Source organism: Oncorhynchus tshawytscha, unplaced genomic scaffold (genome assembly GCF_018296145.1).
Source record: "Oncorhynchus tshawytscha isolate Ot180627B unplaced genomic scaffold, Otsh_v2.0 Un_scaffold_1528_pilon_pilon, whole genome shotgun sequence".
Taxonomy (NCBI): Eukaryota; Metazoa; Chordata; class Actinopteri; order Salmoniformes; family Salmonidae; genus Oncorhynchus; species Oncorhynchus tshawytscha.
The window spans coordinates 1,604,784-1,618,832 of NW_024609832.1; the positions used below are offsets into that span (position 1 = coordinate 1,604,784).

A 14,049-nucleotide genomic window follows, 5' to 3' on the forward strand; every position below is an offset into this window, starting at 1 on the left:
CTCTGCATCTCACAAAGACACAGTGGTTGGAATCAAAAGTCTCAAATTTGAACTCTGTGAAACATTTATTTGTGCAGCAAGTTCTGGGGCTGGTTACTCTAATGAACTTATTGTCTGCAGCAGAGGTAACTCTGGGTCTTCCTTTCCTGTGGCTGTCCTCATGAGAGCCAGTTTCATCAGAGCGCTTGATGGTTTTTGCGACTGCACTTGAAGAAACTTTCAAAGTTTTTGATATTTTCCGCATTGACTGACCTTCATGTCTTAAAGTAATGATGGACTGTCATTTCTCTTTGCTTATTTGAGCTGTTCATGCCATAATATGGACTTGGTCTTTTACCAAATAGGGCTATCTTCTGTATACCACCCTACCTTGTCACAACACAACTGATTGGCTCAAACATATTAAGAAGGAAAGAAACTCCACAAATGAACTTTTAACAAGCCACACCTGTTAATTGAAATGCATTGCTGATGACTACCACATGAAGCTGGTTGAGAGAATGCCAAGAGTGTGTAAAGCTGTCATGAAGGCAAAGGGTGGCTACTTTGAAGAATCTCAAATATAAAATATATTTTGATTTGCTTAACATTTTTGTTGGTTACTACATGATTCCATATGTGTTATTTCATAGTTTTGATGTCTTCGCTATTATTCTACATTATAGAAAATAGTAAAAATAAAGAAAACCCTGGAATGAGTCTCTGTGTCCAAACTTTTTACTGGTACTGTAATTGTAAATGAAAGCTAGTAAAAACAACTGCCAAGTGAATCACTTTGACAATTAATAACTCATTTCATTGCGCTAAATTCGTTTTTCTCACTCTATTGCGTTTATACAACCCCCCTATAATTTTTCATAATGAATTGACAAGTCATGTGAATGTGAGTCTTTTCTAATGGCTGAAAAAACTCAGATCAAAGAGATATTTTGACAGTTAAAACACACAGTGAAAAAGGGAAAAACTTAATGAAGACTTGAAACATGAAAATACATTTAAAGAATGACAAAGTGATGTTGAAAACTACTAGGGCTTAAATGCTTAGGAGTGTGTGTGTGTGTGTGTGTGTGTGTGTGTGTGTGTGTGTGTGTGTGTGTGTGTGTGTGTGTGTGTGTGTGTGTGCGGGTGAGGGGAGTAGAGTGGAGGGGTTAAGGGGTAATGTTAACACACATACAATATTTGAAGATTTGGATAAAAAGTTGATCAAATCAATCAGATGCTGAATGGAGTCCAATATTGGGCCACATACAGTAAACAATACAGTAAACATATTTTCAAATGACCTATACACCTAAATGCAACGCATCAGCAGCTATATGCAGTAAACACACAAACAGCAGATAATGTGGGGGTGTTGAACCCCCAAACCCTCATATCCAACCCCCTAAAGTCTGACGCAACACTGCACTTCTCAGAAATCGTGTCGAGGGGGTCGGGTGGGTCCAAAATAAATTGCCCACTTTTCTGGAGGCCAGGCCATTGGAATGGTTTAGATTTATTGTGCGTTGCGTTTTGGAGGAAGATCGTATGCATGTGGTCAGAAGCCTAGCAGTGAGTCAGTTCACCAGTGACCCGGCCTCCCTCTCACGTTACGTCCTATATATAACATCCCTGCTCCTGGCCTCCTCCCACCCTCCCTCCCTCTCATTCTCTCTCCCAACTTCCCTGGAACCACCTTCTCCCTGGAACCACTCTGGCCTCAGCCGTCTCTCCTCTCCTCCGTCTCTCTTCTCCGTCTACCGTCTCCCTGTGTCCTGACACCCGAGCTCCAGCTCAGCAGAGTCAGTGTTTACCCGCGCTGTGCCTGGCAACAGGCTGCATGCTCGGGATAACCGGAGGCCCTACCTTTCAACGCTGCGATCTCTGCCTTCCTTCAGCCTCCTCCGATCGCTTTCCCTGGGAACTAACGGGGAGCGCACGGAGGTGAGAGGTGAGAGAGCCGTGGAGGAGAGCCCTGATTTGAGGCTCTGGGTCCACCCACCTCCCTCAACTGGCTTCAGTCTGCTCTACTCTCTGTCCTGCAACATTTCTGTCTTGTGGCCTCAATTAGTCACTCTGGTAGTTCCTGTAAGTTTTTGTGGTTGTGTGTGTGGTGGACTTAGGGGGGTTCGTCTTTTGGGTGGATCTTGTGGAGCACTGTGATGGATCACTCCCTGTTTGGGTGCCTCCGTAGCCCCCACGCCCCGGCCCAGGGTCTGCACCCCCACCCTGCCTTTAGCCAGTCCACGCTGGCGCTGCACGGACGCTCTGACCACATATCCTACCCTGACCTGCCTGGCTCCTCACCCCCATGTGGGGGGTACCCTGGACCCGGGGAGGAGGGCGTGTACGGAGGGCAGCAACACCACCATCGTGGAGGACACCCGCATCAGCAGCACCCCCACCACCCACAGCACCAGACCCACCAGACTCCCTGGCATGTCCCCCAGATGCCCTCAACCAACACTAGGCATGGCCTCTGCCTACCTCCCCCAGACAGCCAAGTCTCAGAACGGTGTGGTGGGGGGACCCCAAATCTGTGTGGCTCCAACACCAACCCCAGTCTGGGAGGTAGTAGTGACCCCACAGGTGTATCCTGTGTCCCTGGGGACTTTGGACGACAGACGATGTCCCCGGACGAGACTGAACAGAGACGGAACAGTAAGGGGAAAGATGATTTGCACAGCTCAGGTAAGATGAGGACAATGAGGACATTATTCTCTTCTCTCCTCTATGCTTTTCTTAGCTTTGAGTTCAGTCTCAAAGTTTTGATTGTTTCCTTCAAAACTCACTGAGGAATTTTCATCACATAGCGAGGGAGTATAACGATTTGAAGTTTTTGGTTTGTCTATTCTCATATTGGGGATATCACCATCTGTGTGTAAGCAAACACAGTCCACAGATGTTGAAACAGGAGAGAATAGTTTGTGATACAGTAATAAAACACACAAATGAATCGCTTGCATTTGAACTAATTGGCTAATGTTTTCATGATCACTGAAAGCGCTGTAGTCTTCTGCGTCAATGCTCCTAAATTCGAGAACCTCATGAGAAGTTGTGCAATGACAACAGGGTTCAGTGCATACGTTTTAGTTTCAAAGTCAATTCAAAGTTTGAACCTTACTAACAAGTAGGTAGGCTTATTGTTTTAGCATTTGGGCCTTGTTTTTACACTGGTTGTCCAGATAACATTGAGGGCCGTGTGTCATTTGCATTTTTCTTCAGGTTTATTTGAAACTGACTTAGTTCTGATAATTGAAACCGATGTCCTATTTGATTACTGACTGCTTGATGCTCATGGTTCAATGTTGGATATAATTTTGTTTTCTTAATTGTCTACTTGCGAATGTAATTCATTAATTTCAATGACTAGCTATTGCACTACAGTTAGCTGTAATGGAACATTAAACTGTATTGGCATCTCTTAATGGGAAGATATGTATACCCACATTTCAGTATTATAACACCTTGTGTTGTAGGATCTTTAAGGATCTTATTTGATCTCGATTATGTCTTATCGCTACTGTTTTCCATGCTCTATTGACATTCATTCATATCTGGAATTACTGTCTAGAATTTTACGAGGTAGGATTAGGCTAACTTTATTGATATTTAAATGAAATGCAGGCAAGCGCTTTTTAGAAACAGCGCCTTGATGTGTGAAACACTAGGCGACAAGGCCCCACACTGAAAATATGATCTTGTACTTCATTTCACCTGAATTCAATGAATCAATTTATTCTCACACCATCATTTAGTTATCTTTTCAGTAAAACAACAGATAAATAATGAATTAATGTTTTTATAAATATATCTATTATGGAAAAGTTTTTTTTTTGAAGCAAAATGATAATCACAATTCAATTAAACCATTTGACTTGATAAAAAGGTTAAATTGTCTTTCTAAATACTAAGGTCAATAGTCATACTATTCTATTGACAATCTTATATGAAGAAATGAGCAAGTGTGATGCATTACAGATTCTGTTAGTTGAAGCATTAGATCCATTACCTTTCTGTCTACATTTGTTTTATCAGATATCAAGATACTTTGGTTTCCTCTCTCGGTGTTAAGCAATAGGGAATTGATTTACTTCTGTCATTTGCTGCAATATTGACATGGATTGAACCGGTAGAAAGTAACTGAGACAATCTTCCATTTTCATTAGAATCAAAGTGCCCTTTAACATTCCTCAATCTCAACCCCCTCAACCCCATTTTATAGGTTATAGCCTGGCACAGCCAATATTTTATTTGTCCCCTCTCTTCAGGCTCCCAGGGATAATCAACAGTGACATTTTCCTCCAGGGTATTAATGGCCTGCAGGTGTGATTTCTGTGAAGCCTCCTTTTAAACTGTTACAACGGGCACACCTGGGCTTTTTCATAGGCCTAAACCTACATAGTATTTATGGCTGTAGAACGTATGTACCTATAGCATTAGCCGCAACAGCTGTGTGAAAAAGCAGCCTCTTAATAATAATAATAATGTGGGTGGAGAATTAATCCATAACACTTCTGGAAATCACTGTTGGTCATCGACAGTATGGATGATAGAATGAAATGGAATGGAAGAAAATAGAATAGAACTGTATTAGTCCATTAGTGACGTAACAAAAAGCTCTATATTTAGGTCCAACTTCCACATTTGTTAAACAACTATTTTCAGATGAGCCCATTCAGTTGCACGTGGGAATGTGTACCTAAGTCAGTGATATTATAGATAATTTTACACACTGTCCTCCCAACGACTATGTTGCCTTTGAGAGCACTGAGGTTGTAAGGACAAACTGATCTGGACCCCGGGTGGAGTCTCAAAATGGCCGATGGCTAAATGTGTTGGACACGTCATGCAGGGCACCGCACTAGACCTAATATGGCTGTATATGGCTGTAGCCCTCATTATCAGCAGTCACCATAATAATGCAAGCTCCATCCATATCTGGGCTGGGGACCAGACAAGTCAGGCCCTTAATAAGTTACTAGCACAGTGTCTGGACTTCCTGGCGGCTACACGAGGGCTGATTCAGGTCATCAGTGCAGGGTCATGACAAGAGCACTGCTCTCTGTATCCAGAAGCCATTTCACTGACACCAGCTTCCAGTGGTGTGGAGCACCAACACATTTTATTGGGGCACTGATAGGATGGCCAAATTCCCTTTGCATTCATTCTGTTAGTTATACTGTGTTGTGCCTTTTTTCATCCTAAAAATGTATCAAATTGAAGGGGCCCCGTTTGAATGAGCAGGAAGGCTCTGCCAGGTCATACTGTCTGTATCTGTATCGTTCTCCCTGCAGGGAAACCCACCAGGTAGATGTTGTTGTGCCCAGTAGTTAACGTTCCACTTCCATTTGCCATCTCTCAGGTTAGTTTTACCCCAGGGTGCAATTGTAATTGACAGCCAGTAGAACTGTGAAGCCCTACCCAGGAGCTGCACCTCTAACACCAATCACGTTTCCTAACATTAACCTCCATTGCGCGTTATAAAAGGCAACATGGGCTTTATTTGAGGTCCTATTTCTGATGAGGTAACGGTCTTATGAGGTAACATGCTGTGGCAATAGTGAAATAAGTGGTAAAATAATGGCAAAATGCACCTTCTTGATACATAACAAAGGATGCTGAACAAAAGTTAAAAATGTAATGTAGATTCATGTTGTAGGAATATTAAAGGAGTGTTGCAAGACACTGTACGGTATAAAGCATTAAACAATTGTTTCAAATAAAATAAAATACCTAAACCATGTGAAAGATATTTTGTTTGAAGATTTTATTTCCAGAAATGTCTTCGTCCCATATTCTGTTTTTATAAATCGAGTGCCATGAATACATGGGACTGGATGTGGCAGAGAGAAATACTTTCCTGACACTATTTCATTTGTCAGCACATCCAACATGTCCAACAATTACAGTTGAACTGAGAGAATGTTAGCTGGTTTTATTTGGCGTGGACTAGAGAACAACATGTCAATTACAGCTCAACTCTTTTGATGAATTGTAGTGTTATTAAGAGATATTTGAATGAGGTTCACCCAATTTGAAGCCACATCTATATGAAAAAACCTTTGAAAAGGATTTGATTAAATGTACCCTTTTCAGAATCCAATTGAGCAATCTGGATTAAATACAGACAATTAGACCAAAATAAATTACAATCTGGAAAGTCTTTCTGAAGTCTACTTAACTTCAATCACATATACGATGAATCGCACCACACACTCTTACTAGTGGCATCTGCTGAAACGCTTCAGCCTGTATGTAGTGTGGGCCGGTGTACGATTTCCGATCATGCTCCATTTGATGTCTAGGCCCGTGGGTGGTGCTTAGCTGATCTATGTATCTATTGGTCTATTGTTCAGTCTGCCAGGTGATAGGTGGGAGGTTCACACCCTACATTACCTTCCCACATTACCACATCACATTATCACGCTACCACACCCCACATAGCAGAGGCAGCATGCACCTCATTTTTGGGGCACGAGGAGGATGGCCAAATTCAATAGCTTTACTTACATAAAAGAAAGAATACCTTCCATCTCATCATTTAGTTACAAGGGACATTAGCTCCACATTATCACATGCATTATTACATCAGACATTACCACATGCATTACATCTTCACATTACCCCACACCTGACTGACCTCAGCTTCACCTTCCCCTCCGGTCCACCAGAGATGAACTCTTGGAATCACTTTTGTCTTAGAACAATAGAACTACAGTATCGAGTTGGCTAGCCTCAAATATTAGCCCTCTTTTTGGATGAAACTTCTCTTTAGAACAGGTGATAAAGTACTGGAGAGAGGCAGAGACAATTCCACCAACTTTCCAGTTAAACAAATGATTGTTATAGGGCCTACAGTATGCTCTGTGTTGCCTAGGTTGAAAAGAAATGAGGCTATAGAAAATTGATTTGTGGAATTTCCACATACGGTAAGAATGTGTTGCAACTTGATAATATTTGAGTGATATCAGTCTGTTTCTTTCTATGCTCCAAGGAGTGAAGATGAGTGAGTTTGTATCAGAGAAAGAACACAGGGTAGTTGTCGGAGGGAGCTGGGCTCTGAGACTATAGAGAACTGCCTGCCTGCCACCTCTCATGCAGCTTCCCCCTCCTCCAGTAAGACACAATAAAGTGTGCATGAACAATATCCCCATAATAAAAGGTGATGGTCACCCCTAATTGTTTTGCTTTCATTTTGCATTTCAGCCCTGCAGTTTATCACACAATCCCTTCTTTTTTCACCACGTTTTCCTCTCCTTTCTTTTTTGGCGACTCAACAGTATCTGGAAAAAGTTCTGTTTTTCATTTCAGATTCCCAGGACGGGAGCTATAAGTCTGACGTGAACAGCAAGCCCAGGAAGGAGAGGACAGCGTTCACCAAGGAACAGATCCGGGAACTGGAGTCAGAGTTTGCGCACCACAACTACCTGACGAGACTGAGGCGATATGAGATAGCAGTCAACCTCGACCTCACAGAAAGACAAGTACGTTACCTGTTGTTGTGTGGAAGCAATCAAATCTATGAACATTTGCATATGAAACAAGTGAAAAGTGATAAAGAAAACAACAAGTATCTTGATAAAACAAAACAAGTTAATTAGTCATATTGGCTTATCATATTGGCTTATCATATTGGCTTATCATATTGGCTTATCATATTGGCTTATCACATTGGCTTATCATATTGGCTTATCATATTGGTTTATCATCTCATCATCTAATGACAAAACATTATGCAGTTCATTTCTCCCTTTGATGATCAAATAAATCAGAACATTTTGTGTGAACAAAATATCTGAAGGAATCACGGTTAGAGGACTGATTCTGTAATTACCCTAAGAACTCACAGACTCATGTATTCAAAGACTCACACAGAAATGTCAGATAACAGCAGCTGTTAGGGATTCTATTAAAAACTGCACAGGCCTCAGGATGAAAACCCTGTATGTTTTGACATTACCAAACGCTTGTCATGCTAATGTTCTGAATCTCATCGCTTCCAAACCAAAACCACTGAGGCTTTTTGATATATCTGTGCTGCATGTGTGTGTGTGTGTGTGTGTGTGTGTGTGTGTTGCCAGCACCGCTGGTCTGTCTGTGCGTGTGTGTGTGTGTGTGTGTGTGTGTGTGTGTTGCCAGCACCGCTGGTCTGTCTGTGTGTGTGCAGGGACTGTCTCATGGCATGTGTCAGACACCAGATGTTTCTGTATTCCCTTCAGACACTAATAGGAAGTACACTGACATTAAGGGGCGGATTCCCACACAGTATGCAGAAGGGAGAATCTCTATTGAAAGTGTTGTTTAGTCCAGTACGTAGGATTAAACTGGGGCCAGGATGAAAAGAAACAAACTGTTCATCTAAATATATATTTTTTTATGTCTTAATCTGCCTTGATCTAAAAAGTTGAAGAAGAAGTCTGTTGGTAGTGATGCGTTTAACCAAACTAACCTACACACTCACCACACCCATAAGTGCTTTTGGAAATCCTAGTCTGTTGTATAAGTCCAATCAGACTTTCAAGGCCAGGCCCAGGCAGCCAGGCAACAACCCACTGAGGACTTAGGCCTTCCAGCTAGGAGCCCTGTCCTTCACAATCACTCCCACTCATATTGGCTGCCTCTCCTCTCTTCCTCTCTCCTCTCCTGTCCTCTCTTCTCCACACATTCCCAATGCAAGGCCTATAAATCTGGATGTGCGTGGGGGTTGTGTGTCTGTGTCTGTGTGTGTGTGTGTACATGTGTGTGTGTGTGTGTGTGAGTGAGTGTGTGTGTACATGTGTGTGTGTGTGTGTGAGTGAGTGTGTGTGTACATGTGTGTGTGTGTACATGTGTGTGTACATGTGTGTGTGTACATGTGTGTGTGAGTGAGTGAGTGTGTGTGTACGTGTGTGTGTACATGTGTGTGTACATGTGTGTGTGTGTGAGAGTGAGTGTGTGTGTACGTGTGTGTGTGTGTGTGTACATGTGTGTGTGTGTGTGTGAGTGAGTGTGTGTGTACATGTGTGTGTGTGTGTGTGTGTGTGTGTGTGTGTGTGTGAGTGAGTGTGTACATGTGTGTGTACATGTGTGTGTGTACATGTGTGTACATGTGTGTGTGTGTGTGAGTGAGTGTGTGTGTACGTGTGTGTGTGTGTGTATGTGTACGTGTGTGGGGGTTGATCTTGGATGTTAAACCCACTCTAACATCCTCGTGGCTATTATCTTACAGTGCAGCTTCTACCTCCCTGATCTTGCTATTAACTACTATATAGCTTTACCAATAATGATTGTACATTCTGGCCTCAGCCCAAGGGCATATACAGTGGCAGGGGTTTATACAAGTTGTGGACACCAATCCTCATCTCGTCTCACCACTGAACCCTGCGAGTGTGTGTGTGTGTGTGTGTGTGTGTGTGTGTGTGTGTGTGTGTGTGTGTGTGTGTGTGTGTGTGCAACAACTTAGGTAGAACTTACTGATTGCCCAATTAGAGTTGCACCCAAGGCTGGCAGAAGATTTTGTACGGCTCGTGGATATGTGTGTCCGAGTGCATTTGTGTGTTTGTGTGTATGTAAAACAAAAACATACGAAGGACTTAGTTTTATGAGGCGGTCGATGCTAAACCTGTTTATTCGAAAATGAGCCACACATGCGTGTTTACTCTGTAAACTTAACTCCTGTCTTGGGCCTGTGAGTGGCAGGCCACAATGCCTAAAATAAATCCAGGAGAGCTTTTGACTCCTGTGAGAAAGCAGGTCGCTCAGGGGGGTGGATAAGAGAGGGGTGGGGATGAAGGGAGTATAGGAGGGGGTTGGAGTTTGTGGGGCATGGGGAGGGCCAACAGGAGGGGTAGGGCTGTGAAGGGTCGTCAGTGGGGGATGGGGAAGGGAGCTTCGCTCATTCCCGATCCGATCGGGCCGTTTTAGGCAGCAGCTTAATCATCACGAAGAAGAGACGCAAATACTGAAGGATCTGTGGAGTCAGGAACAGGATCCGAGGCAGGGCCCCCCGCCAGTGTGCGGACGTGACCCATGCATCAGCACATACCTGGCCATGTCGAAATAAGACGCCCCAACAGCCAACACTAACCACGACAGCCAACACGAACCACGACAGCCAACACTAACCACGACATCCAACACTAACCACGACAGCCAACACGAACCACGACAGCCAACACGAACCACGACAGCCAACACTAACCACGACAGCCAACACTAACCACGACAGCCAACACTAACCATGACAGCCAACACTAACCACGACAGCCAACACTAACCACGACAGCCAACACTAACCACGACATCCAACACTAACCACGGCAGCCAACACGAACCACGACAGCCAACACTAACCATGACAGCCAACACTAACCACGACAGCCAACACTAACCACGACAGCCAACACTAACCATGACAGCCAACACTAACCACGACAGCCAACACTAACCACGACAGCGAACACTAACCACGACAGCCAACACTAACCACGACAGCCAACACTAACCACGACAGCCAACACTAACCATGACAGCCAACACTAACCATGACAGCCAACACTAACCATGACAGCCAACACTAACCATGACAGCCAACACTAACCACGACAGCCAACACTAACCATGACAGCCAACACTAACCACGACAGCCAACACTAACCACGACAGCCAAAACTAACCATGACAGCCAACACTAACCACGACAGCCAACACTAACCACGACAGCCAACACTAACCACGACAGCCAACAATAACTGGCCCCACTGTCATCGAGTGCTACCTATACCCTACACCCAGGGTTCAGTGTCACCCTGTGCAACCTACATCGTACACAGTGGGGTCAAAACCCAAAGTACCCCGTCGTCTACAATGGGGGAACCAAGACTCAAGTGGCGTGCGACTGTAATGATCTTGTAGATAATGATTTAGCACTCGGCTGCCAGCTCTGGTAGACGAGGTGTCTCTCAGGGTTTACGTAAGATCATACCGTGTGAAGAGGGAGGTGGGGGAGCTAGAGAGTGTGTGCGAGGGGGGGGAATGGTGTGTCGGGAGGAGTGTGTGTGTGTGTTAAAAGAGAGGTGGGGGAGCTGGGTTGCACACTTGTGTTTGTGTGTGTGTGGGAGGGTGGGGGGGAATGGTGTGTCGGGAGGAGTGTGTGTGTGTGTGTGTGTGTGAAAAGAGAGGTGGGGGAGCTGGGTTGCACACTCCTGTATGTATGTATGTATGTATGTATGTATGTATGTATGTATGTATGTATGTATGTATGTATGTATGTATGTATGTATGTATGTATGTATGTATGTATGTATGTATGTATGTATGTATGTATGTATGTATGTATGTATGTATGTATGTATGTGTGTGTGTGTGGGGTGTGTGTGTGTGTGTGTGTGTGTGTGTGTGTGTGTGTGTGCGCGCGCATGCTCTGCTCAGACAGAGGTCTGTTTCACTGAGGCTGTAAATCTCTGTCACACACACTGATAGCGAAGGGTTCACACTAACAGATTCAGGACATTGGTTTCCTGACGAACAGGGGGACGCTAGGGTTTTACTGAGGGGGAACGGGAGGAAAGAGGTGGGGGACGCTAGGGTTTTACTGGGGGAACGGGAGGGAAGAGGTGGGGGGACGCTAGGGTTTTACTGAGGGGGAACGGGAGGGAAGAGGTGGGGGACGCTAGGGTTTTACTGAGGGAGAACGGGAGGGAAGAGGTGGGAGGACGCTAGGGTTTTACTGAGGGGGAACGGGAGGGAAGAGATGGGAGGACGCTAGGGTTTTACTGAGGGGGAACGGGAGGGAAGAGGTGGGGGACGCTAGGGTTTTACTGAGGGGGAACGGGAGGGAAGAGGTGGGGGACGCAAGGGTTTTACTGAGGGGGAACGGGAGGGAAGAGGTGGGAGGACGCTAGGGTTTTACTGAGGGGGAACGGGAGGGAAGAGGTGGGGGATGCTAGGGTTTTACTGAGGGGGAACGGGAGGGAAGAGGTGGGGGATGCCAGGGTTTTACTGAGGGGGAACGGGAGGGAAGAGGTGGGGGGACGCTAGGGTTTTACTGAGGGGGAACGGGAGGGAAGAGGTGGGGGGACGTAGGGTTTTATTGATGGGCCTACATACCAAGAACTCCAGAACGCCACGAACCAACAATGGCATCGAGTTACCTCAGAACCTCACACACAATATACACCCCATCTCCACTCGCTCACAACAATGCCTGAACACTTTGTGCACTTCAAATTTATTGAAATGTTCTTCATGTGGTTATTATTATACTAAATACATTTTCTTAAACCTTGGCTAATATTGCCCTTGTTACTGAGAAGGGCTACGATCCCCCAGCCCTCCTGAAAACAACCCAAGTGTCAAACTCCAGTCCTTGAGGGCCACAGCATCTGCAGGTTTTCATTCCTCATAGGAGTGTCTAAATCAGACACCAAAGGAACAAGACGAAATTAGCAGTCACTGTCGCCCTCCAGGTTCTGAGGTGGACCCCCGCCATATAACTTCCACGCTATTTCCCTGTAAACGAATTGTTCTCTTCTCCTCCAGGTCAAGGTGTGGTTCCAGAACAGAAGGATGAAGTGGAAGCGTGTTAAAGGAGGTCAACAGGGGGCAGCGGCGCGAGAGAAAGAACTGGTCAACGTGAAGAAGGGAACTCTGTTACCCTCAGAGTACTCTGGCATGGTGGGAGGACTACACCACTCCACTGGTTCCCCTGGTAATGAGGACAGTCACGACAGTGACCAGAGCTCAGAGCACGCTCACTTATGACCCTGACCTGCCACATATGCCACGCAGAGGTCAAAGGTTAAGTTTGCGGCCATTTGAACAAACGTCTAAAAATGCAGTGAGTTGATGAGATCATGTTGAATTTACAGGTACAGCATTACATACAGTATGTTGAGATTAGACTCAGAACTCAGAATGAACACCTAGGCCTTTTCTCTCAGGAACCAGCAACAAACAGGTTTTCTGACTGAAGGTGTTTGTTGATTGGCAAAGGAGTGAAGAAAGAAAGAAGTCAAGGTTAGCAAGAAGAAGAAGGAATGGAAGGAGCATGGAATTAACAACTGGATGTGTGAAATAAAACAACAAATGATATGCTTGTGAGCAAAGCCTCAAGCTCATGAGACTGTAAATTGGGAATATAATTGTATATTATTGTGAACATTCCACAAGTGCCTTGATAGAATGGCTTGGATTTTTGAACGGTCAAATATAAAATTCTACTGTATTTACTCCGTTTGGAATACAAAAGTCGTCCAATTAGTTTGAAGTAAAATTGTGGAATTGAATTGAATAGTAGGCTATTACCGTGAGTTCTACTATGCTGATTTACTTACAACATAACTGAATGATGCATATTAGCAAACATCTCCATTGGTTTTACATTTTGCTTCCACTAAGAGTCTTAAAAGTTAAATTTTTTTGTGAAAAATACAGTGCCTTGCGAAAGTATTCAGCCCCCTTGAACTTTGCGACCTTTTGCCACATTTCAGGCTTCAAACATAAAGATATAAAACTGTATTTTTTTGTGAAGAATCAACAACAAGTGGGACACAATCATGAAGTGGAACGACATTTATTGGATATTTCAAACTTTTTTAACAAATCAAAAACTGAAAAATTGGGCGTGCAAAATTATTCAGCCCCTTTACTTTCAGTGCAGCAAACTCTCTCCAGAAGTTCAGTGAGGATCTCTGAATGATCCAATGTTGACCTAAATGACTAATGATGATAAATACAATCCACCTGTGTGTAATCAAGTCTCCGTATAAATGCACCTGCACTGTGATAGTCTCAGAGGTCCGTTAAAAGCGCAGAGAGCATCATGAAGAACAACGAACACACCAGGCAGGTCCGAGATGTTGTTGTGAAGAAGTTTAAAGCCGGATTTGGATACAAAAAGATTTCCCAAGCTTTAAACATCCCAAGGAGCACTGTGCAAGCGATAATATTGAAATGGAAGGAGTATCAGACCACTGCAAATCTACCAAGACCTGGCCGTCCCTCTAAACTTTCAGCTCATACAAGGAGAAGACTGATCAGAGATGCAGCCAAGAGGCCCATGATCACTCTGGATGAACTGCAGAGATC

The 14,049-nt window shown here is 44.3% G+C and overlaps 1 protein-coding gene across 1 annotated transcript; it reads left to right on the plus strand.

The window, feature by feature from the left end:
• Positions 1-1,638: 1,638 nt before the first annotated feature.
• Positions 1,639-13,451, plus strand: LOC112229599 (homeobox protein MOX-2). Its single transcript, XM_024395530.2, has 3 exons — positions 1,639-2,670; positions 7,294-7,466; positions 12,502-13,451. Exons 1-3 carry the CDS (start codon positions 2,142-2,144, stop codon positions 12,721-12,723), a joined length of 924 nt encoding a protein of 307 aa, XP_024251298.1. The 5' UTR covers positions 1,639-2,141; the 3' UTR covers positions 12,724-13,451.
• Positions 13,452-14,049: the final 598 nt, after the last annotated feature.